Below are 26,076 nucleotides of genomic sequence, written 5' to 3'. Positions count from 1 at the left end.
CATCCTGGCATGGGTTTTTCAAATATCTGACATAGCTATATTTGGAAAATACATTTAAATGTCATAAAACCAACAACCTAATTTCTAGATTATGGTGTATGTAACTCTAGGAAGACTTTTTTACCATGCATGGGATGACCAAAAGGTTACTTGGATTTTTTATCTGCAAATACTTGATTTGGCAAGCGACATATTTGTTTGACACCTATCTTAGAAGATGATGTAAAAATCCATTTCACCAGGCAACAGAGAAACTTAGAGTCATTTTCTTACTTTGGATCTGCCTAAGAAAACGCTATAGACTGGATGGCTTCGATAGTAGAAATGAATTGACTCACCATACTGGAGCCTGGAAGTCTGAGATCAGGGTGTCACTGTGGATGGGTTCTTGTGAAGGCTCTCCTGGCCTACAGATGGTTGTGTTCTCCTTGTGTCCTCACATGGCAGAGAGTGAGCAAGGACAAACTATCTAGAGCCTCTTCATATGAGAGCATACATCTCATCTTGAGGCACCACTCTCATCATGTCGTCTAAACATAATTACCCCCCAGAAGCCCCATTTCCAAATGCCATCATAATGGAGGTTAGGATTTCAACACATAAATTTGAAAGGGGTGCACAGTTTAGTCCACAGAAGTTATCTAGGCACCTCCCTAGGTTGTCTAACCATTTTGTTTCCCCTTCTCTTTCTCCTTCCCTTCCTTCATGCCTCCATGTCGTCCTCCTCCCTTTTTGTTGTCTTCCTCTCTCCCTTCTTCCTTTTGCTCCTTTCTTCCTTGCTCCACTAAAGCTCCTTGTGATAACATGCTTTAAGGCACATTCATGGGTTGAATCCGATGAATATATTTTGCTTGGTTTGAAATGTTTGGGAAAAGAAGGAACACAAATTCTAAAAAATTAATGCTTGAATATGCAACTTCTCTAGAAAGATCAGAGGTCTAGCCCAGTCTCTGAGAGGTAGTACTAGACGGTTCAGAGTTAGACTCTGAAGCCATTCTACCAGAATTCATATCTTGGCAGTCTAGGTATATCTCCTAGCTATGTGACCTTAGACAATTTACTGAACGTTTCTAAACTGCACTTAGCACATAGTGCCATGTGGTGATGTCTTATTACTCCTTCATGGCATTATCTGACTGGAACTCTGGTTGTTCACAGTCCAAACTCTTGCTATTGTCTTTCCACCACTGAGGTTCAGTGTCACTGTCCATGAGTCCTTGGCCTTGCACTATGCCTTCTCCCTAAAAGAAAGAACCATTTTGTTGTTGTTGTTGTTGTTCTTGGAAGTAGGAAAAGGAAAGATTGATGTATGTTTTAAGAAAAATAAGAGACAAAAATGTATTTCTTTGTTGAAGGGACCTATTTTGCATATAGATTTTCTACCTGGCTTCTGTTAGGCATTTGGTTTATAGTCCTTGCTTCAGGAAGAAAACCATAATTATAGAGAAGCATGAGCATTGGATAAAACACTAGTTTCAGAGCTAGAAGACCTTGCTTTTGTTAAAATCTCAATGATTATCTATCTACCTTTGGGGCTCTATTTCTGTCTTCTCTGGACTTCTTTCATCTGAAATAGGGCATAATAATCTGTATCTTGTCTATCAGACTGGATTTTTATAAGTTCAAGTCAGAGATCATAGAGACTTTAAAAAATATCCAGTCTGACACAGTGGGAGAGTATTGATAATTCTAATATAACAACTGACTGGCCAATGCCACCATGTTTTTATAACTCATGATTTCTGCAAATGCAGGAGATTAAAGTCTGGTAGAATTGCCCTGCAAGTTAATTTACTGGTCTATGGAGAACTTGCCCAAATCCATGCTTTTGTATGAATATATGTTTGCTAGATCTAGCTGCTCTTGGTTTTCAGGGGAGGAGCCAACTCAGTTGACAATAGGTATCAAGGAACAGTGAGAACACTTGGGTCATCTGAATAGTATTCTCTAGAACTTGTGTCTTCAGAAAGTTTCTGGAACGTCAAGCTCCTCAAAACAGGAGGAGAGAGGGGAGAAAGTGCTTCAGTAGGCTTTATGATCCGTGGACAGAAAAATTTGAATATGTCAAGAACTTTAGGATGGAGGGGGCGGGTGGTCTTTAGATAGTCTCTGGTCCAACTCCCTGATTGTATTGATGGGAAAATCAAGGTCTAGAGAAGAAAAAGTGACTTGCCAGTTCTATAGTTACCTAACAGAAAAAGCGGGAACGTAACCTGACTCTTGACTGTCAATCCAGTGCTCTTGCTCCAGCAGTCAGAGTAGAACAAGTATGCTTCTTGGAGTCACAGGGACCTGGGTTGAAATTCTAGGTACTCTGTATGTAATTTCCGATGCTAGTCCATGGGATGGAAATAATGAGATGGGATATCCACAGAGCTTGCAACAGAGCACAGTCTCAGTAAATCTTGGTTTGCTTTCCCCATTCTGTTTCCTTTTTAAATATGCACGAGAGGTAGGCATAACCACCTTGCACCAACCCCCCAGCTCCAACCTTTTCTATATTGCCCTTTTCTAGGAAATTCTTAGAAACAAGTCTGAGTAGAACACACCATTTTATCAAGAGAATTCTTTGCATTTGCTTCTATCTTTGCTACCCAGACCCTGCACTCTAATTTAATGATGATAATGCCAAATTCGGTTCTATGTTTGCTCTGAACTCTTATGCAGATGGAGGCTGGTGATATATGAAGAATCATTATGCCACATCAAGTTTCATTTTAAAGTCCATAAGTATACCTTTTTAAAATGAAAACAAACTACTTCACCATCCTGGGGAGGGACATAAATCATGTATTTTTATTACCTCAAAAGACCACCAGAAGATGAGCTCCAATATTTCAAAGGTGACAAGCAATCTATACGAATGAATCGTAATTTGAGCCCCATTATACTCGAGCTGATATATACTGCAGTGGGGTTTATAGATGTTTCTCGAAAAATATGTAAAAGAAAACAACCAGGTCTTTTGTCTGTAGTTTCTAATCCTAGAGGAGGCAATCAGTCTTACGCAACCAGCATAGAGACTGTATCAAGCTGTGGGTTCAAGGTGGGAACAGAATGCTGCTACCTGTTTTGGGGCTCTGGGTCACTGGAGCCTAAAGTGTGAAAGTGTTAAGAGTGATTTAAAAGAGCCAAAGAACCAGTGATGCATGGTGTAGCATCGCTCTTTGAACAGAGTATAATACCAGAACAAATGTTAGGAACAGCTTTGCACACAGACATAGAATTTGGAGATCTACTTGTTTCCATATGCTTCCTGGCCGCATCAGATGTATCTAACAGAGTTATAGGATTGAATCATTATTGAGGGCTAGAAATGCTACAGTGTGGACTGTGCCAACTTTGAAATCAGACCATGTGTATTCAAACCCAGGCTCCTAGGCTTCTGACTTTGTGCCTTGGGCAAGTGACCTAATAATCTCTGAGCTGCATTCCCTCATCATGACATGGGGCTACCTACTTCCTTCAAGAAGAATAAATGGAGTGATGAGACGCTATCTGGTGAATATGTAGCACAGTGTTTAATACATAGAAATGACATCTATGAGAAATACTCATAAAAATGAGTACTAACCGGGTGCCAGGCGGCTGTTCCTAGTTTTACCCTCTGAGGTGATACACATTGAACCTCAAATTCTTCTTGGTATTACCCTGTGCCTAATGGTGCAGTTTTTTTTTTTTAATCCATTCATCCTTCCAGTAATTAGGTTAACTGTTGTTCTTATAAAAACTTCTTAGACTGATTGAGACCTTTAACTTGAACCTGGACTAGAGTGTGTCCAGCCCCCACCTTGAGGTTCAGCCTTAGGTGGAGCCTCTTGTCTCCTGGATTTGGATTGAGTGTCACACCTGGAGAGACCATTGCTTGAGAAAGAAATCGGCTTCAGGCAGAACACCTGCAACACCTGGGCAAAGGTCAGACGGCTTTCAGGTTAAAAATCCTTGGTTCTTTGGGCCCTATGTATTTCTCTCTGTGAGCATCAGTCCATTCCTTCATTAGGGAGTTCTGTCTGGGGTTTGTTTGCTTGTTGTTGTAATTATTCATTACCTTTCAGAATCTTTCTGAACAGTATGCACCGTTTGTCTTAGGCTCATCTTAAAAATCTCAGCTCACTAGTTCTCAAGATTGTTTTCTCAGGATATCTCAACTCTGAAGATGTTCGTTAATTCTGTTTTGATTCTTTCTATAATCAGATTTCCTTTTGAAGCACTCTTGAGTCCTATCAGAACTGTCTGCGGGGTTGATGAGGCAATCTTTTGTTTCAGCAAATGCGTTGCTAGTCCATCCCCAGCCCCATCCTAAAAATGGAGAAATTCTCATTTCCTTCCTTCTGTATTATTGCTTCAAGAGACCCAGCTAGATGACTCTAAACACTTGACAATTTTTTTCCCTCCCCTCTGCGTTAGTTATACCATCAGGTATTTTTATATCTGGTGTTTGCATAATGGCGGATAGGCAACAAAGATAAGGTTGTAACAGTTTAATTCTCTGGTATGTTTGTCAACTTTTCTGCTTTATTTTGGTGCTTTTTCTGGACTGTTACCAGGAAATTATGAGATCTGCAAGAGTTGAAATTATCAGTGGTATGAAGTGAAAATGAAAACAGCTTAAAGACACCTCACTGGAGCAGTGGGGATGTATGGCATGGGGTCCTTTGTGACTTGGAGAGAGTAAAGGTTGAAGAAATTTATGTGAGAAATTCTCCCTGGGATCTTCTAACCATTCCCTTGTCCTGTTTTTGAAAATATTTTTATTTAGGGTCTTAGAATCCTCTGAAACAAAGGGATGGTTTGGCTGTTTGAGTCAAAATAAGCTTGTTACAGCCGAGTAACTCCTTCAAATCTAGATAAGGCAGATAGATGCCTCTCATCAGTTATCCAGTGGCCTAAGGGAAATGAGCCAGGAGTTTCTCTCTGGGAGGAGCTGACAAGGGTCCATGACAGGGAAACATTCATTGTAGTCAGCAGCCTGGTTGGCAGCTGTGGCCTATGGGCCTGACTAGTTTCTCATCCTAAAGAATGTCTGGGCATCCTGGCAGAATGAGATGGAGTTCAGTGTGGCTATCTCTCTGAGAGTAAAATACCAAGGTGATTTAGCCTTCAGCTTGGTCAGCTCCAGTCCATTCTCTTCACTACAGCTGAGTGGTATTTTAAAAACAAATTGGTTTGTGCCCCTGCCTTGATTAACATCTAGACTCCTTCCTGTGGCCCACAAGGCTCAGCAGGATCTGGCCTGAGCTTATCTTGCCAGTTTCACTTTAAATAGACAAAGCTCCTTCCCCTAATTCTTCTCCAACATTCTTCTCTGTCTGGTATGTTATTCCTCTCCCCTTCACCTGTTTCACTTCTGTTTTAGGTCTTCAATGAAACATCATGTCCACAGAGACTGCTCCTCTGGCCCTCTCGGACCACATCCAATCCCCCTGTTAAAAGGTCTCCCGTTCTTGGTACAACTTACAAGTTTCGCCCAATGTCTTGCCAGGCTGTGAGGTTAATGGTGGCATTTTGTTCATCCTCTGCTTCAGGGCCTAGTAGAAGGCTAATTAATGTTCATGACTCAGTGATTCTCTCCCTTCGTAACTCTACAGAGACAACAAGTTTAGCCTCTGGAGTTTCCCTTACTTTTCCCCACCTCCGGTCTCTACTTGGTGAATTTCTGTTCATCTTTTAAGATCAAGCTTAATGATCTCTTTCTTTTAGATACCTTTCCTAGTCACCTTTCTACCAGCCAGGGTGGGCTCAATGGCTTAAATGAACAAAAGCATATTTGTAGCTCATGCAACATATTGATCAGGCTTGTCTGGTTGCCTACTCCTCGCTCAGGGACCCAGGCTGAGAATGTCTCCATCTCTGTGCTTCCATGATTTCCAAAGCAGGGACAGGAAAATGTGGTAAGCCAGCTGCTGGCTCTTAATCTTTCCCCCTAGAGGTGGTAGCTTTGCTCAGACATCATGCCCAGTCATATAGCTATGCTTAACTTCAAAGAGGATGGGGAAGTACATTTGTATGATGTACCCAGGAAGAGGAAAACTGGTAATGTTTGAGGAACAACACTGATGCCAACCAACTCCCTCCAATGCCTGGCTTCTCTTGGTATTTATTCCCAGCCTCTCACTTACAATGATCTATTCTTCCACTCCCCCATCGTTGCACAAAAGACCTTAAAATCAACAATAACTGAATCAGCTCCAAAATATTAATGTCAAGCACACACTTTATAACCCCGTCTCCTCGCTTTCTAGCTCATGCATTCTAGTACCTTCATGGAAACTGCAGTTTGGGTTCCCTAAGAAGCAAACTTTGAGATGGAGGCTGGCATGCAGGAAGTTTATTAGGGAGTGCTCTTGGGATGAAGGCCTCTAAGGAAGGGAAGAATGCAGGACTGGACAGAGGGAGAAGTTAGCTCAATATCACTGAGTGCTCTGAAATCTGGATGGTCCCTTAGAATTATCTTGAGCTGGGGTAAATGAGAAGCAGTCTTTGTTGTAGCTCACTCCCAGGATGAAAGTGTGACTGACTGTATTATCTCTCATTAGCCAAGGACAGTTTCCCTAAAAGGATAACAGCTGATGATTGTTAGCAGGCAATACTCCCAGTAGCTGGGGGATTAAGTTCTTTAGTTCTGAAGTGAGATCTGAGAGTTACAGCAGAGTGCCCACCCCTAATACCCAGTCCATTTCAGCTGTCTATCTCCATCTTCATGTGCTCACATCTCTCCTAATTAGCCGAGATTCCTTGGCACTTCATCATCATCATCTCTTTCTTTAGACCCTCAATTCCCCTGTATCTCTGTTTACTCATTATATCTGCATAAGAATTCATCTCTGGTTACACCCTTCTACTGCCCCCAAATACCTAAATGAAATTGGAGAAAAACACAGGTCCATGCTGACTGCTCTCACTTAACTCATTCGTGATCACAAATCACAGCAGCTCCTCAGCCACCGTACTATATGCTCTGAGTAAATGTTTGTTCTCTTTTATCAACATGACTAATACCTTATCCCCCTCCTTAAATATCTGATAGCTCCTCCCTTTCTTAAATCTCAGACGTTACCCTCTCTTTTCATTTAACTGAAAAAATAAAAATAAGCAAAGGAGAATGACTTCATCTTACCACCAACTATGCCAACGCATCTCCATGTCTTCCCTTATCTCAGCTTTGTTCTTATTGTAGAGATGACTTGTTCCATTCTGTGTACTGCTTCCCCCCCGGATTTGGCTCCTGCAATGATCTCTTTCTTCTGTATCATCAGTTTGCTTCACTCGTATCGAATCCTTTCCCAAAGTGTACAAACGTGCTGTGATCTCTCCCATCCTGAAATAAGACACTCTCGACACCAAGTCTCTCCAGAACTACTACCCCATTTTTCTTTATGGGAAAAAAAATCTCAAAAGGTTTGCCTTGTTTTTCTGTCTCTATTCCCTCCTCTTCCATCCCGTCTTTAATTGACTCAAGTCAGGCTTTTCTCCACCACCTTCCCAAATCTACTCTTCTTCCGTCAAGTTCACCGTGAACTGCTTCATGCCCAATCCAGTGGTTAGTGATGTCCTGATCTTATTCAGCTTCTTAGCCGATGACAAAAGTGATCATTACTCCTTTCCTGAAACCCTTTTCCTCTCGACTTTTGTGATACCACTGTTCTGTGAAGCAAAATGCTTAAATGATGTCAGGTATCGACTTGTTAAAGAATTCTAATGCTCTGGGTGCCAGAAAGATCTGAACTACACCTCATGCTCGGTTACTATTCTGTCTTAAATTCGTGGGAGAGTTCCCTTCATACCCCCAGCTTGATAGAATCTTATATAGTTTTTATATTCGGCTGTCCATTTATTTTAATTGTGCATTGTCTTGGATCATTTTTGGAAGAACATGATCTTGTATAAGTAGAACACTTTATTGCCTGAAGCATTTCAGTGATTTCTGGTGTTTTGCACTTACAGTTAAGCAAGTCTTGCTAACTGTGTGTCTTTCTAGGACCTCAGTTACTCCACAGTAACTTTTATTTATGGGCTGACAGATCTTTAGTGCTGAAAAGAATCTGATATTATTTAAGTGTATTTTATTAAGAAATAAGTCAATCCACTTTCACTTTTATATAGATAAGTGAGATTCCTAGTGCCCCAATATAGCTGTTTTTATCCTCTGTTTCTACACATGAAGTGCCTTAGGACTTTGGTGATTACCTTAATAGTAACACCATGGTTGACTGTCATTTTCAAGGTGCTTTCATGAAGTAAATCATAGTAAATAAGAGATTGACTTCTGAGTTCAAATCCTGGGTATAGCATGTTCTAACAGGATGACTTTGTGCCAGATATTTAACTTCTCTAAGGCTCAATTTTCTAAACTTCAAAATGTCAGTAGTGCTGCGTGTACTTGGATCATGGGAATTGTATGTTAATTACATTAGATAATTTAATGATGTAAAGCAGTAGGTTTAGAACTGGCCTGTATGACAAACTGATAAGAACCTTGAGACTCAGCATGGTTAAATGCATGTCACAGGCTAGTAACTGGAAGAACCAGAACTCTCATTGTGTTAGGTCCTTATGCTGTGCTGTGATCCTTTCCTCTCCATCTCCATAAGCACTCGGAGTAAAATGAACATTTAAGGCATTTCTGAAAACAACTTCCAGAAAAGACTAAAGTCTGTACTTAAGGTTGTAGGTTATTTCAGTTCTTACCATGAATGCTTATGAGGAAGCTGGTGATGCCCTGACCTCCATTTCAGAGAGAAAAAGATCTTTTTGTTGAATCAGCCCATTATTCTGTCACATGGGAAGGATCTCCAGGTCAAGGAATGAAAGATGTCAGTTTGCATTAGACAACAGCTGTTGTCTGTATTCACAGTACAACATGGGAGAAACTGGCTGCGCCATCATTTTTTAACAGATGGATTAAAGCGTGTCTTAGTAAGACACCTGAGCAGAGAGGCCTGGATCCCCTTGATCTCTCTGATAAAAGCTACACCATGTACAGTGGACACCTAATAAATATTAATTGGTATCAACTCACTGGACTCAAACTCTTTGATTTTGGATGTTTAAATCTAGCATCCTTCTTGGTGAGAGACTAATAGACTAAGATTGAATAGCAGATTCAATCTTCATACTTCTTGGTTTCTTAACTGTTAACATCTCACCATGCATCTTTCTTGAAATACTTTCAGCTCAAGATGGGATCTAATGAACCTGAATGCAGTTGAATTTGCATTTAAGTTTTGTGTTTACTGCATCTTGCTTTTTCTTTTAGCTTTGATGGGCATTTGCCTTTTTAAATTTCATTGTAAGATGAGCACACTAAATAAAGTTCATTCACCTAACTGCGATGTTGCTTCTTTTGTTCTCCTTCAGATATTGATGAGTGTGCAGCTAAGATGCATTACTGTCATGCCAATACTGTATGTGTGAACTTGGCTGGGTTATATCGCTGTGACTGTGTCCCAGGCTATATCCGAGTGGATGACTTCTCTTGCACAGGTGAGCATGAAGAAGCAACACTGTTTTTCTGATTCAGTCCTTCTCTCTGCCATATGTGTGTTGTTAAATTTAACTCTAAGTGTACTAGGTAGTACTGTAACCCGGCTAGTTTTTCTCTTGCACTGTTTCACCCTCCCCTTTGGAGAAAAAAGTTGTAAAAAAAATTTGCCTGCGTAATTTATTTCTACTCCCAGTGGACTTAGAGATATCAGTTTTAAGAATGGAAAAGTATCAAACTATTTTTCTTCTATCATGCTGAAATGTTTTTGTATATAAGAAAATGTACTTTGTTCCCATTGGGAAAGACAAGGATTAAATTTAGAGGGGCAGTGGAATACCTGGTGGGCAGGAATTGGGCATGTATGGGAGCCAGTCAAGACTCTGGATTGACATATGCTGATGGTCAGTTTCCCCTATATGGCAGGGCTCTCAGCACTAAACTGGCATTCTAGGGATATGGGCGGTGCCTTCGTGTGAGCAACGCTGGCTTTGTGGGGCATTTGGTTTGGGGGTTCCAATATACTTCCAATTATATATATATGGAGGTATGAACAGTAAATTGGTTAAGGATGGTAGAAAGTTCTGAGTCTTTTTTCTTTTGGTCAAATGTCTTTAAATGACCAACCTGTAATCTATAAGAAAAGTGCCCCTCGAACACAGAATTTCAGTCATTTTGTACCTTTCCCTGACTCCTGCATCTTTTTTTTTTTTTTTTTTTTTTTGTTCTATTAACAGTGGCCTATAAACTGAATTTTTCACTCAGAATGGACTGCCACTCTTAGGTGTATTTTATTCCCAATGACCTTTACAGAAGTGCAAAAAATTGCAAAAGTTAGGGAGCATGTTTCTGTGTCCAAATAACCTTTCCCATTGATTGTTGTGTATTTATGTTATTATTTTTTGGCTAAGGAGCTGGTGATATGAGATTAATACAGGTTTCTGATGGCCACAGATAGCCAATCTCCTTTATCTTTCATGTAGTATAACTAAAATTCCCAGAGAAAAAAGAGATTGCATCAACACAGCATGCTGAGAGCTAAACATTTTAAAGGGGATGCAAAACTCTTTTGGACCTATAAACAAACAATCTAGAAATCTGATGTTTTGTATGATTGTTTCTTCTTATGATTTACCTTAACCCTAAGATTAGAAGGAACCAGTGAATATCCTCCTAACAACAACAGCACATATCATGCAACTCTGTAAACCTTGATTAAGGCCCTGCTGTGTAGAAAGGCCTTGTTGAAATCATAGCAGAATACCACCTCTGCTTTACTTTTTCACAAAGGAAGGAAGATCGGAGCTCCGTGCTTGTTGAAAGCCTCTTAAGGATAGGTGCCCTGCCTGGTGGTTTATATATGGAACGAGATGGAAAATGTATTTATAGAATTACTTTGAGAAAGCAAACTGTATTATTGGAGTAAAAAACAAGGATGTGCGTGTCAGTGGGTACCCAAGCATCCCCTCTGCAAAAAAAGAGGCTCAGAGAGACTTTCTCTGATTTATATAATTAGCTACCCATTATCCTATCACCTGATTTAAATTTTCTGACTATCACTTATTACCATGTAGAGTTTTTATTTTTTATATGTGATTTTCAAAAATTTTCTCTCTATTAGAATGTAAGATCTGAGAGCTGGGACCTTTTCTCTTTTGTTCCCTATCTTTGCTACTTAAAACATAACCTAGTTGGAGGAGCTGGGGTTGTGGAGAACATAGCCTGGCAGAGTGCCGTGCTCGACAAATATTTATTGAATGAAGGAATGAACAAAACTATTTGGCCTTGGGCTATTTACTTCTCTAAATTTCATTTATAAAATACAGCTCATATCTGCTGTGTCTGCTATACCTGTTATATGTAGCTCTTAGGTTATTATGAACATCAGATTGTATATATGAAAACATTTATCTTGGCACTTGCAGGCACTTGCATCAGTCAGGATAGGATGTTCTGCAGTAACAACCCTAAATACGACTAACCTAAAATAACAAGGTTTTGTTTGTCTTTCACTGGTCAACAAGAAGGGTGCTTTGCTCATCATAATTACTGTGGGGTACAAGCAGATAGAATAGTCAGTATTATGAACATTGCCAGTCATCAAGATATGAAAGAGTCTGGAGGGTCTTGAAACAGTCATTCAGTATTGTTATCAGAGAGTGACACATACCCTTTCCACACTCTGCTCGTTGACTAGAGCTAGTCACCGGTACCCAGCCAACTACAAGGGCATGAAGAAATGCAGTTCTACTTTGTGCCTAGAAGGTTTGGAAAACCAGAAATATTTGGTGAATGGTGCTAATGAATACGTAGTGACTTAAACTTAATAGATTCTCAACAGATTTTGTTTCCTTTAACAGGAGCTGTTTATTAAAATAACCCTCTTTCCCCCAACAGTACAGAGTGTGTTGGGGAAAGTAGTCTCAAAAACATGATGATATTAAGCACATCTGTACTAAGTGCTGTGATGGAAGGACAAGCAAAGTACAATAAGAAAAAGTTGCTTGATTTCCAGAATAGTGTGTGTGGAGTGTTTTTCAAGCCACAAGGAGCTACTGGAGTTAACTCATGTTAACATGCAGTGAGCGGATTAGGGTAGGATTTTATAGTCTGGAATATGGATGGGAGTGCAGAGAGCTGAGACACAAGCATTCTCCCTGCCATTTCTCCTCTGAACCAGATCCCAGGGCCTCCATTAGATGCTTGCATAGTAAGTTGGAACTCTGATATTTACCGTGGTGTCCTGAAAGTAAGCCTGTTAGGCCAAAGGTGCTCTTTGCTCTCCAAGATAGATCAGGTCCCCACCTCCAATCTCTGTCATTTCTTTATTGGCAAAGACTTCTTCCTCTAAGTGGCTATTTGTCTATGGTAATAAGTAAGGTATATAATAGATGTTGGCCACTGTAAGGCATCTTTTCACGTTTCATTTTCTAAAGACCATTTTCTGGAGAAACTGACAGACTTGAAGGCATCCTTTGTTTGCCCCAAGTTCCTGATACAGCATTTCTCATTATTGGCATTCCTGATTTCCAAAGTCCATTCCAGACTCTGTCCCAAATCAATTAGTATCTGCTGCTACTGTTAGTTTTCTAAATATGTCAAGGTGACTGTTCTCTTTCTTTTAGTATGCCATTTAGCTTGTCCTTAACTGCCTTAGAGGTCAGTAGTAATACTGAAAAATTAGATTCAACTAAAAATTAGTGAGCCTAGAAGTAAGATCTATCAACTTTGGTAATAGATTATTGGATGATTGATTGATTGACCCATTTCATTCATTTATTCATATATCTAATACATCATTAGTATCAGTCATGAGTATTAGGAAATATGGTCACTGAGAATAGTGATAAATGATCTCTGTGCCCAGAGAGTTCATGATTAATGAGGCAATGTCTTCATGTGAAAAAACTCAAATGTATATTCACTATCAAAAATGTTCCAATGTTTGCCAAATCAATCCCTCTTGAAAGTCTTAGTAGAATTTAGATGAGTATTGGGTGTTTAATCCCATGTTAGTTGTTAGTCCTTTATAAGGTCCAGAGAAGAAACCCTAAAATAGCCATTTGAAACTTTATGCTGATAACCATGGTCCTTTTAGAAAGATTGCACCTGTGACAATAAATAGATGTTAAACTTGATGCTGGAGGGGAAAGGCAATGTGTCAAACAGAAAAGAAACTTTAACTCTTTCCCCCTTTTTATCTTAATAAAAATTGGAAAAAAAATCGTATCTCGTGGGAAAATAAGGGTTTAACATTGAGAATACTTACCCCCAACTTAAATGGTTTCACTTATTTGTGGTATATAAGGAATAGCATGGAGGACATTAGGAGAAGGAAGGGAAAAATGAAGGGGGGGGGAATCACAAGGGGAGAGGAACCATGAGCGACTATGGACTCTGAGAAACAAACTGAGGGTTCTAGAGGGGAGGGGGTGGGGGAATGGGTTAGCCTGGTGATGGGTATTAAGGAGGGCACATATTGAATGGAGCACTGGGTGTTATATACACACAATGAATCATGGAACAGTACATCAAAAACGAATGATGTACTGTATGGTGACTAACATAACAATAAAAAAAATGTGTTATAACTTAATTTTTACACCTAGAGGCTGGGAATTCCCTGACATGACCCCGTATTCTATACGAGGCTTTGTACTTTTTTCTAGGAAGGTTTCCCTTGCCCTTTGAAAGGGTGAAATTGAAAGCATTTGATGCTTGGGCCAGTTTTTGGCCTTAGGATTTGTGTGAGTCTACATCACTTTCTGTCCTGTAAGAGACCCCTGGGTTGCCCTTGCTCTTTTATGAATTTCGAAATTGGAGGATTCCCTGAAATTAGGCTGGTGGGGTGCTTTTCTATTCTCTGTACCTTTTGATTTTTGCAATGGTCAGACTCCTTGATTTACTGGTCCCTGACATTCATTTATCCCCAGTTAAACTGCCTGTGTTTTGCTTGTTTGATAAGATGTTATCATTAGATACTCAGGCAGCTTGAAAGCAGGATACCTGTGATTTATGACAAAAGCATGCAGCAATAAGACAGGTACTTGACAGTAATGGGTAAGCATTCATTTTTATGCCAAAAGCTTCCAATGAAGGTAAGAAATAAAAGAAACAAGTGAGATAACCTGTATCCCATGTGAGTTCTATTACCCTGCTCAAAGGATTTGTATTTTCTTGATATTGGCATGGAAGAAAGCTTGAAGGAAGTATATGTTTGAAATACTTCAAATAAGCTTAAAGTTAGATATAGTACATTAATTTTAGTGGTTTCAATTGAGCACCTTATGAAAAGAGGTGAGGCAACAGTTTAAAAGATTTAGGATTAAGAGGTAACTGTTAGAAATTTTAGACCAGTTTTCTGAAAAAAGCTTTTCTCCTAAGGTTGATGATATAAAGAACACTTTGAAATATGAGGTGCCTGATGTCGTTTTATTGAGCAGAGCCATATGAAATAGAGCCAAAATAGAACATTCTGCAACTTGATAGAGCATGGTAGTAAAATTTCTATTGATTATCCTTATCTTTAAAGCACATAGCATGTGCTTATTTTGGACATACTTGTTCTTACTTTTGACTGTCTGGCAGTATTAAAGGGATAAGTTACTAATTACTTGACTCACCAGAAAAGGTGAGATAGCTGTAAGAATGAAATTCTAGTAATAGATCTGTAGACTATTTCTACTTGAGTGAAAATGCTGTATCAAATGCTTTAAGATGCAAAACTACCTTTGATAAAGATGGCAGAAAACATTTATTAATATATTGAATAAGTAAAGTCAAAACAAGAGTTAGAGTTTTAGATATTCTGAAATCCAACTAAAATCTCTGATGATTGTTAGACATTTACCCTTTGCTTTGATTTGTTTGGCTAGTATGTCTCCCCCCTTTGTTTTGTCCCCCCCCCTTTTTTTTGCTCCTTTAAATAGGTAGTTGGCTCTGTTACCCACATCCCCTTCCAGAGGAGGGATGTGACAGTACTGAAAGCAGGATTCCAAACTCCTGACTGTTTTTGTGCAGAGGTTCTCAACCCTCAGCTCAGGTTGGAAACACTCAGGACATGGGGTGGGGGGGGGGAGTCAATGTTGGGATATACTCTTAGAGATTTTGATTTGCATTTGGTCTAGGACTGAGTCCTGGCTCCAGTTTGTTTAAATGTCCAAGTGATTCTAATATGTAGTCTGGTTTTGTAAGACCAAGAATGGCAGAGAAGAATCTGAAGGGAGGAGAATTGCTCTCCTTAATATAGAGTAGAAAAACCAGAGTGGGTAACATAGGGTCAGGAAGTAATGAAGGCAGAGACTCGAATAGTTTCTGGAGGAAGGGCCCTGCCTATAAGGCTGCATTCTGAGATATGTAAGGCTCTGGAGATAGAAAATCCTCAACAAAATACTAGCTAACAGTCCACAATACATTAAAAAATCATTCACCATGATCGAGTGGGATTTATTCCTGGAATGTAAGGGTAATTCAATATTCACAAATCAATCAGTATCATACATTACATCAGTAAGAGAAAGGCTAAAAACCATATGATTATTTCAGTAGACATGGAAAAAGCATTTGACAAAGTACAACATCCATTCATGATAAAAACCTTCAACAAAGTAAGTTGAGAGGGAACATACCTCAACATAATAAAGGCCATATGTGAAAAACCCACAGCTAACATCATACTCAATGGGGAGAAACTGAGAGCTTTCCCCTTAAGGAGGAACAAGACAAGACTGTCCACTCTCACCACTTTATTCAATATAGTACTGGGAGTACGAGCCACAGCAATCAGGCAACAAAAAGAAATAAAAGGCATCCATATCAGTAAGAAAGAAGTAAAACATTTACCATTTGCAGATGATATGATATTATGTAGAAAACCCCAAAAGACTCCACTGAAAAACTGCTAGAACTGATAAATGAATTCAGTTAAAGTCTCAGGATACAAAATAAATATGCAGAAATCTGTTGCATTTCTATACAATAATAATGAAGCAGAAGGAGAAATTAAGAAAACAATGTCATTTACAACTGCACCAAAAGTAATAAAATAGGAATAAACCTAACCAAAGAAGTGAAACACCTGTATTCTGAAAACTATAAAATATTGATGAAAGAAATTGAAGATGACAAAAGTAAATGGAAAGACATTCCATGCTCATGGATTAGAAGAACAAATATTGTTAAAATGTACGTACTACCCAAAGCAATGTACACATTTAATGCAATCCATGTCAGAATACCAACAGCATTTACATTACAAAACTAGAACAAAAAATCCTAAAATTTATATGGAATCACAAAAGACCCTGAATTACCAAAGTAATTTTGAAAAAGAAAAGCAAAGCTGGAGGTATCAGAATTGCAGACTTCAAGTTATATTACAAAGCTTTCGTAATCAAAACAGATGGTAGTGACACAAAAATAGACACATAGCTCAATGGAACAAAATAGAAAACCCAGAAATAAACCCACAACTATATGGTCAACTAATCTTTAATAAAACAAGAAAGCATATACAAAGGGAAAAAACAATCTCTTCAACAAATGGTGTTGGGAAAACTGGATAGCAACATGCAAAGGAATGAAACAGGGCCACTTTCTTACACCATATGCAGAAATAAAAAGTTGGATTAATGATCTAAATGTGAGACCTCAAACCACAAAAATCCTTGAAGAGAGCACAGGCAGTAATCTCTCTGACATTGGCTGTAGCAACATTTTTCTAGATGCGTTTCCTGAGGTAAGGGAAACGAGCAAAAATAAAGTATTGGGACTACATCAGAATAAAAAGCTTTTGCTCAGCAAAGGAAACAATCAACAAAACTAAAAGGCAACCTACTGACTGGGAGAAGATATTTGCAAATGACCTATTTGATAAAGGGTTGGTATCCAAAATGCATATAGAACTGATACAGCTCAACACCTAAAAAGCAAATATTCCAGTTAAAAAATGGGAAGCAGACATGAACAGACATTTCTCCAAAGAAGGCATCCAGATGGCCAACAGATACATGAAAAGATGCTCAACACCACTCATCATCAGGGAAATGCGAATCAAAACCACAACAAGATTTCACCTCATATCTGTTAGAAAGACTAAAATCAAAAACACAAACAAGTGTTGGTGAGGATGTAGAAAAAAATTAATCCTCTTGCACTGTTTGTGGGAATGCAAACCGGTGCAACCACTGTGGAAAATAGTGTGGAGGTTCCTTAAACAGTTAAAAAACACAACTACTCTATGTCCCAGCAATCACACTACTGGGTATTTACCCAAAAAATACAAAACACTAATTCGAAGGGATACATACACCCCTATGTTTAGAGCAGCATTATTTACAAGAGTCAAATTATGGAAAGAGTCCAAGTATCCATTAATGGATGAATGAATAAAGAAGATGAATAAAGTACATACACACACAATGGAATATTATTCAGCCATGTCTTGCCATTTGCAACAACATGGATGGAACTAGAGAGTATAATGTTAAGTGAAATAGGATAGAGAAAGACAAATACCGTATGATTTCACTCATGTGGACTTTAAGAAAACAAATGAGCAAAGAAAAAGAGAAACCAAGAAACAGACTCAACTATAGAGAACCATCGGATGGTTAACCGGAGGGGAGGTAGGTGGGGGAATGAGTGGCATAGGTGATGGGGATTAAGGAGAGCACTTGTTGTGATGAGCCCTGGCTGAGGTATGGAACTGTTAATCACTATATTGTACACCTGAAAACTAACATAACACTGTTAACTCTACTGGAGTTACCATTAAAAAAAAAAAAAAGGCTCTGTAGAGAGACTGGCTATGGGATGCCTCTGCAGGTGGGGCCTTATGGGAGAGATTCTGAATCTTCAACTGTGACATGACTGCTAGGATGCCTCAGAGAACTCTAAAGATACATGACCTCTCATGTGGTGACCTGCGTTCTCTGGGACAAGGACTAGACTGCTCCCTCTCTGCCAATGTCTTGCTCATTTGGAATCCTCTAGAGCTGGGATACAGCCTGATGGAAGTAGGGAATTCTCAAATGACCAAGACAACATTTCCACTGTCCCAATTGTCCAGAAGAATAGGGGAATCATTCATTAAGTTAAATTGAAGAAATTACAGAAATCTACATTACTTATACATACATGTTTGTGACTGGGCTTCTCTACCATGACAGGTGAAGGAAATGAAGTCAACTAAAGGAGACAAAAAGAAATTAAGAGGCCCCTCCAAACAGGGATTATGTAGGGTAAAAACTCATGGAACATTAGGTTTTCAGGGCAACTTCAATTTTCCAAATGTAATTCTGGAGAAACCAAAGGTCAGATATTTATTGCATTTCACAATAGTAGTGTTAAAATAATGCTAAAGTTTTTTAAAATCAGTGAATATTTCTTAGGATACCAAAGGACATTCCCCCTGAAGTTTCAGGATGAAAATAAGTCTGAAGGATTTGTGCAGCATTTGGCTTCTTTGTTGGGTTTAAGTGGGAGTGAGTTCTTTTTATACCAGCACTGTTGTAAAGGATCTAGGACCATTGACTGCTGCAGAGAAACTAGGATGAATGATGGAGCTTGCCCCCAGGGTGTTTGTGTACAAACCTATTAAGTACTATGTTGCCCTTGACCCAAATTCATCAAAGAGGCTTGTTAGTATTTCTATACACTCTATTGTTGGAATTGTGTATTCAGAATCACACTTAAGCTTTCACATAAAGGAGTTTAAGGATGCCTTATCGCTTACATCATTATTGGGGCTAGTTGTGAAGCCTGGCTATGTCCACATTTGGGTGGACACAATGCATGGACATTTCTCTTTAATAACCTAATGAGCTATCTTCTTTGTTTCCATCTCCAAGATTTGGTCAATGCATATACATAGCTATTTCCCTACTTTTTAAAGGTATGGTAAGCCATCATAGGATTTCTTCAAGATAATTGAGAATATATATTACTTATTCTTGGGCCAGAGTGAAAGCTCTAAATTTTCATGGTTAAAAATCTAGTGTATATATTTGTGTATGAATTTTACAGGTGGAAAGCTTTGGCTTTGCCACTTATTGCTTTATGAATTGGAAAACCATTTGACTTCTCTGCTGCTTCATCAGTATCCTCTGTACAGGCTCAGAGAATTATGAAGCATAAAGTGGGACAGTGTAGGCATATCAGTTCAGATAATTCTAATGGAAATAATAAAAAAAACTCTGACTCCACTGGCTTAAATGATAAATATATTCTCTCATAACAAAGTCTATAGGGACAGTGTTTCCAGAATTAGTTAGTTCAGCTCCTCTATAACATCATCAATGACACCAATTTTTTTCTGACTAAATTATTTTCAGCATAATAGTTTGAAACTTGATGTAGCTCCCTTCAAAGTCTCAAAATAGCTGAAGTAACTCCAAGCATCACATTTTGACTTAACTCTGTCCCAAAGTCAGAAGGGAAAGAGGATTCCCTTTCTATAGTCCCTTTTTTTAAGATCAAAGAGAACTTTATCAGAAGGCTACCCCAGCAGATTTGTTTTCATGTCTCATTGGCCAAAACTGTTTAATATACCTATTAATAAAATATATCTTAGATAAAAAGAATTAGCTTGAATCAAGATTTATCCCTAAGGTTGGGGCAGGGCCCAGGCTTTCTTTATAAGTACTTGGCTAACTTATATCTAAACAAAATTTGTGTTCCGTTCTCAATGAAGGAGCAGGTTGTGTGTGTGTGTGTGCTTGTGTGTGTGTTAGATCCACACTTATATAGGCAACTGACAGCATCTATTAAGAGTATATTCAAAGGTTTGAAAACATCTGCAAGCTTAGGAGTAATTAAAAGAAATGTAATTAGGTATGTATGTTTGTGACTATCTGTGAGTAGATATGTAGATAGATGCTATGTATTTACTTATATGTTAATCACCCATTTCTGGAGATGGTTCCAGAAATTGCTGCCTTCTGGGTGGTTCAGTCATTAGGCATCTGTCTTCAACTCAGGTCGTGATCCCAGGGTCCTGGGATTGAGCCCCGCATCGGGCTCCCTGATCGGCGGAGAGCCTGCTTCTCCCCCTTCCCACTCCCCCCGTTTGTGTTCCCTCTCTCACTGTCTCTCTGTCAAATAAATAAATAAAATCTTAAAAAAAAAAAAAAAAGAAATAGGCGCCTTCATACGTTGCTGATAGGGATGTTAGTTGATACAAACTTTCTTGAAGGCAATTTGACCATTTATCAGAAGGCCTAGAAATATTTATTTATAGCAACTTATTCCAAGGGAACAGTCTCAATTACTTATGCAAGAAGATTTTAATTATGGCCATTTATTCCATATTTTATTTATAAGAAAAGAAACTAAAAGGAGCCTAAATATGAACTAATGGAAGTTTGATTTAATAAATTACAAAACATCCATATATGGGAATACAATGAATATTAAAATTTTTAGAATATTTTGTGTCAATGCAAAATTCTCACTCTTTAGTATGATGAGATTCAAATCGGTATATATATTTTTCAATTAAAATAGTAAATACAAATTATGAATGAATACACACATAGTTACACACATGCATATACAGATACATAGAAACACAGGCAAGGAATAGCCTCCCAAATAAATAGCAAAGTATCTGAGTGGACATTTATGTATGATATCTTTTCTTTATACTTAGTATTTTCCAAATTTTCTATGTAATGGAATACAGTGCTCTGAATCTACATTGTGTTTTCATATCAGAAAAATGTTATTCAAATAACAGAAAATGCTAGACAAAGGTGACATTAAGTTTATTTTGTCCAAATCCACTCTCATCCTACTTAATTAAATTTTTAAAAATGTTTATGACTTGGTGATGCTAGTGCCTTTTATCTTTAGTGACGTAGATTATGAACCTGAACTAAAGAGATTTAAAGCGGCTTCATCATATTCCTGTAGAATTTGATTGGCCAACATGGCAATTAAAGGACTCTTGGAATTATAATGCTCTTTTCCTCCTTTGAGGATCCAGGAAGGTGACCTGATGGGTAGGTGCCACCTGCCCTATTCTTTGTAAGCCCTCTGGCAGGGCTTCCAGGTTCAAGGTGCAGTCCAGTGTTTTTTTGGGACTGTCGCCAAGTCAGAGATACTGAGAGGAGACCGAACAGGCCTGGGATTTCCACAGCAAAGCAATCCCTGGATGAGAATCCAGCAACATGGATTCCGGTCCGTCTAGTCCATGGATTCTAGTCCAGGTTGATGGATTCTGGTCCTGCCCCTGCTACCAGCTTGCTGTATGAATATCACTAACTCATTGGTCTTCTTTGGACCTTGAAAGATCAAGGTTAACTAGCTCAATAGTTTTTAGTCAGAGGAGCTGAGATTCCAGATAAGTTTTCTTTTTACAAGAGCTCAGCCTTTTTTTTTTTTTTTTAATGATAACTTTGCACAACTACTGTTCGAATTCCATGATTCTGTAAGATACGGTTCCTGACCTCTAGGAGGGGTTTTTTATGTCCCTCTCTTTGGGGGACATAAAATTTACATTTAAGGAGAAAAATTTTATAGGGCATATAACTAAATGTGAAATTGTGAGTTACGGACAATAAATGTGGGAAAGAGCCTTGGTGCTGGAAGAAAGGCATTAATTACTACATGGTAGAGAGATGTGTTTTCCACGGTAAGGTGTCTGAAGGAGCTTGATTTTGATGTTGGGTGGGAGATGGCGAAAGAAGAATTGAGAAGTAATAGGGTGCCTGGTACTCTAGAAATAGATCCATCTCCATGTTTGTTGATCTTCAACATGACCTAGAGCTTACCTATGTAGAAGTGGAAAGAACAGAAGGCTCTGAGTCAGATGGGCCTGGTTTCCTACCCTAACTCCAGGCATTTGTTACCTGTATCATCTTGAATCAACTTCTGATAAATGGACACATCTCGCTCCCAGAATTGCAAGGAGTAAATGCAGTAGTATTTATAAAGTGCTTAGAACAGGGATCCGCACAAATGCTCAATACATGTTAACCATTACTATCTCTATTCACATGTGAGGAATCTGACTTGAAAATATAGGGAGGTTAAGGGATTGCCCAGAACCACAGGCTAGAAAGTAGTGGAGCAAAGAGATGAATGCAGGGCTTCTAACTCCAGACACTCAATTGCAACCTCTAGCAGCTCTTTTGAAGATACCCTTAAAATGCTGATGCAATGTGGTCTGCAGATGCTTAGTAACCAACTGCCATTATTAGAAAGAAAGAGCCTGGGACTTAGAGTCCAGAGAATCCTGTTTTATACACAACTCTGCCATTTACAAGCTTTGGGATCATCACTGGGGAGACTCCTTCAGCGTTCCATGTCTCAGTTTATAACACCAAGAGAGAGGGTTGTGTTTGAAGGTTTCAGCATGAGGAACCTGACCCACTGATTGAATTTTCAATACTGGTGCTCAGTATTGAAGCCCTAAAACTTATTACCAAATTTCCTTATCCCTCCCCTCTTCTCTTCAAACTCTTGAAGCACTTCAGAGGAGAGCATGGCACCTTGGAATACATTTGGAAAGTTGCTTGCCTTGAGAAACTCAGTTTCTGTAGACAGTGTCCAGATTCTCTGGGAACTCAGGCTTGCAGTCCAGTGCTTTATGCTGATGGGTTAAGGAGACCAGTGAGAAGTGGATTTCACAGTGGTTTGTGGTAACTAGCAAGGAATACATTCTTTTATTTAAGGGGAAATACTGCCTTCTGGAGTTACTAGTTTGTAAGTTGCTATAGACCAGGGTTTTGGAATAAGTTCCATAAACTCTCTTTAAATATTTAAGTTTGTTTCCTGAGAAGGGAAGCCCCTTAAACTGAGAACACCACTGACATTTATTAGCCCTGATGGCTGGCATCTAGTTAGTCCTTTGGTGTGGCCATGGGGCAAACTGCTTTCAGAAGGATGGAAGGTCATAAGCTCGGTGTAGATTGGTCTCCAGGATGAGGTCTTTGGCAGTTGGGAAATGTCCTCAGAGGGAACTTACACACAGAGGGATGTGTAAAGAAAACAAGTTTAATAAAAATATAAAAGTGACTATAATGATAAAATAATATATGCATATTGTAGTAACATTAAGAAATTCAGAATAGTAATAAAGCATGCATAATTTAGCTCTGTTTGGAATATTTCCTCCTACAGTTTTCTATGCCTGTGTCTGTATTCTATGTTGTGAAATTCACACAGCATCTACCAGTTAATATTTTGTCTACTTAGTTCATGAACATGGCCCAAATTAGTAAAGTTACAACTGTCCGTGGCTGCAAAATAGACTCTCCTATTGGATACATTATTATAGTTTTTACCATTTGGAGAAGCATCAACATCCAGTTCCCTCTGTGTCTTCATTTGGCCTCATCATATGCATGTGTTTATTCTTCCTCTGTTACCGTAGTAGTCATTGTTTTGTTCAAGTTCATTGAGGAGTGACTAGTACCACACTCAGAGCAGCCCCAAGCAGGAGGGATCTGTGCTTAGGGATACGGAGAGGGAGGTGCAGGCTTCTGAGGTGCTATCCATTAAGGGACAGTTCAGGGAGAAGTAGGTTCCTAAAGAGCTGAGTAATATTAACACATACCTTGGTGGTGGAAGGACCTTGTGTAATTACTTTACCTAAGAAGACTTTGTAATTAGAGGTGCTCCAGTGAGCCCCTGCCTTGTTCATGATGTGTGTTTTCTAAATTTATATTTGAATTCTTTGTCCTTTTAAAATTCAAAGAGGATGCATTTTCTAGATCAGCTAGCTATTTTTTTCTCCTTATGGCATTAATTTTCCCATTCTGATTGGTAAGTTAAATGTAGGGAAAGCATTAAAGTATCAGGAGTTTCAAATAGCTGGGATGTTAGAGACTTGTAAGACATCAGAACATGCTTTCAAATTATAGTCATTTGATTCTGAATTTTGATGAATTTTTGAAGCAATGTGCCCGGAGAGGTCTTGCTTATGGATTATCCAAAACCTTAGGGAATTTTCTCATCAAGAAAACTATTTTTTCCCCCCAAAGCAGGTGGTCCATTTGACTCAGTTATATTAAAAAATGTGGCATTGATCAGAGGAGGCAGATACAGTCCCTGCCTATCAATGAGGCAGGGGAAGGTATTGGGACAACTCCTGTCTTATCCAGAGAGTGTGTGGCACTAAATGACATTGATGTTCCAATTGTCCAGGCTGAGCAGCTTACAAGTGCAGGAGAAGGAATTAAGTGAAGGTAGACCCTCATGCAAACCTTTTATTTATTTTTTTAGGACAGTTTGGTGCAGCTCACAGGTTTGGAGGTGAGGAAGGCTAGAGAGTTGGGCCCTCTCTCTATTTTTAGGATTTAGAAAATCAGCAAGTCACAGAATAACACTAGCATGGTATCATGTTTACGTTTCACAGCTGCTGGAGTTTTAAATTTACTATTCTTTGGACACGATTGATTCTATTTCATCACTTCTTTCTTCCTCTTGACTGTCTACTTTTAGGTGTTTTATAGCTTTTATCCTTGAATCTTATTTTCATTACCTTTCATATTTCCTTCATTAATGTGTGTGTGATTATGGATGGTGGAACCCAACAAATGGTGTTTTAAATGAAGGACTGAGGGCCAAAAAATGCTGTAAAACAGGAACAGCTAAGTGTTGGCGAGGATGTAGAGAAGGATGGAGCTCTTGTGCCCCATTGGTGGGATTGTAGGATGGTGCAGCTACTGTGGAAAGTTGACCCTTCCTTAAAAAAATTAAAAATAAAAAAAAATCATATCTGACAATTTCACCTCTGAATATATACCCCAAATAATTGAAAGCAGGGTCTTAAGGATATATTTGCACACCCATGTTCGTAACAATTTTATTCACAACAGCAAAAATGGAGAAGCAACCTAAGTGTCCCTGGACAGATAACTGGGTAATTAAAATGTGGTATATGCATATTATGGAATGTTATTCAGCCTTAAAAAGAAAGGAAACTCTGATACATGCTACAGTCTGGATAAACCATAGAGAACATTGTGCTAAGTGAAATAAGGCACTCACAAAAAGACAAATACTGTGTGATTTCACTTACATGTGGTACCTAGAGTAGTCAAGTTCATTGAGATAAAGTGGAATGGTGGTGGCCCTCGGGCGGGGGGTAGGGGAGTTATTAGTAAATGGGCATGTTGCTTCAGTTTTACCGGATAAAAAGAGTTCTGGAGATGGATGGTGGTGATGAATGCATGACAGTATGAATGTCTTTAATACTACTGAACCATACACTTAAAACTAGCTAAGATGGTAAATTTTATCACATGTATTTTACCACAATTTTTAAAAATTGGGAAAAAAATGCCATTGGGGAAAGATCTCTTCTTGTTACTAAATCAACTTTAGAAATAACATTTCCCATGGTTTTCCTTCGTCCATATTAGATAGCAACTTTCTGAGCTCCTATAGTGATTTGTTCCTTCCTTCCTTCATTCATTCATTAAACAAATACCAGTTGAGAAATCTAAGCATCAGGTATTGTCATAGATGTCAGGTGTACATCAGTGAATAAAACAGAAGTTTGTTACCAGTGGAGCAAATGTTCTAGTTGGGTGGAGTCAAACAATAAATGGGTAGCCAGACAGTGATAAAAACTATGGGGACAAGTGAAGTGAGGGATGAGAGAAGGAGGGGTGTGCTGCATGGGCCATGGTGCTGTTCTATATGGGGTGGTCTGGAAAGGTCTCACTGAGAAGGCATAAAAGCAAAGACATGAGAGAAGTAAGCGTGCAAGCCATGCTGATATGTGGAATAGCAGTTCCAGGTTCTAGGCATAGCAAATGGGTAGAACAGTCATCTCTTCAGTGACTCAGGATTAGATAAGAAGGCTTGTTAAATCTGTAAAATCTAACCTGCCTTTCTCTAGCCTACAAGCGTCTCTAGTGTTCTCTGGTAGAATAAAGTACATGGGTTTCATGGACATTATTTGCCTCAGAGACTCTTTTCCCAGACTCTGGGTCATGGCTGTTTTCCTAAGAGTTTAAGATGATAGAAGTTGGGCCATTGGATAAATGAAGCCTTACTGTATTTTTCCTGTAAATGGAAAGGAAAGCTTTAATGGCCCCAGCCATTACTAGGACAATACCCCTTTTTGAAGAACAGAGTTCAGG

The 26,076-nt window shown here is 38.9% G+C and overlaps 1 protein-coding gene across 1 annotated transcript in view; it reads left to right on the top strand.

The window, feature by feature from the left end:
- The window catches only part of NELL1 (neural EGFL like 1), an 820,872-nt gene that overhangs the window by 383,399 nt on the left and 411,397 nt on the right, over positions 1-26,076 (top strand). Inside the window, exon 13 of the mRNA XM_088017492.1 lies at positions 9,358-9,483. Coding sequence (XP_087873618.1) covers positions 9,358-9,483 — 126 coding nt within the window. The remainder of the gene's footprint in view (positions 1-9,357; positions 9,484-26,076) is intronic.

This window comes from Eumetopias jubatus, unplaced genomic scaffold (genome assembly GCF_037043125.1).
Source record: "Eumetopias jubatus isolate StellerSeaLion01/CBP00866 unplaced genomic scaffold, mEumJub1_p1.0 scaffold_13, whole genome shotgun sequence".
NCBI classification, from domain to species: Eukaryota; Metazoa; Chordata; class Mammalia; order Carnivora; family Otariidae; genus Eumetopias; species Eumetopias jubatus.
The sequence above is the reverse complement of the archived record's forward strand: the minus strand, read 5'-3'. Positions and strand labels throughout refer to the sequence as shown.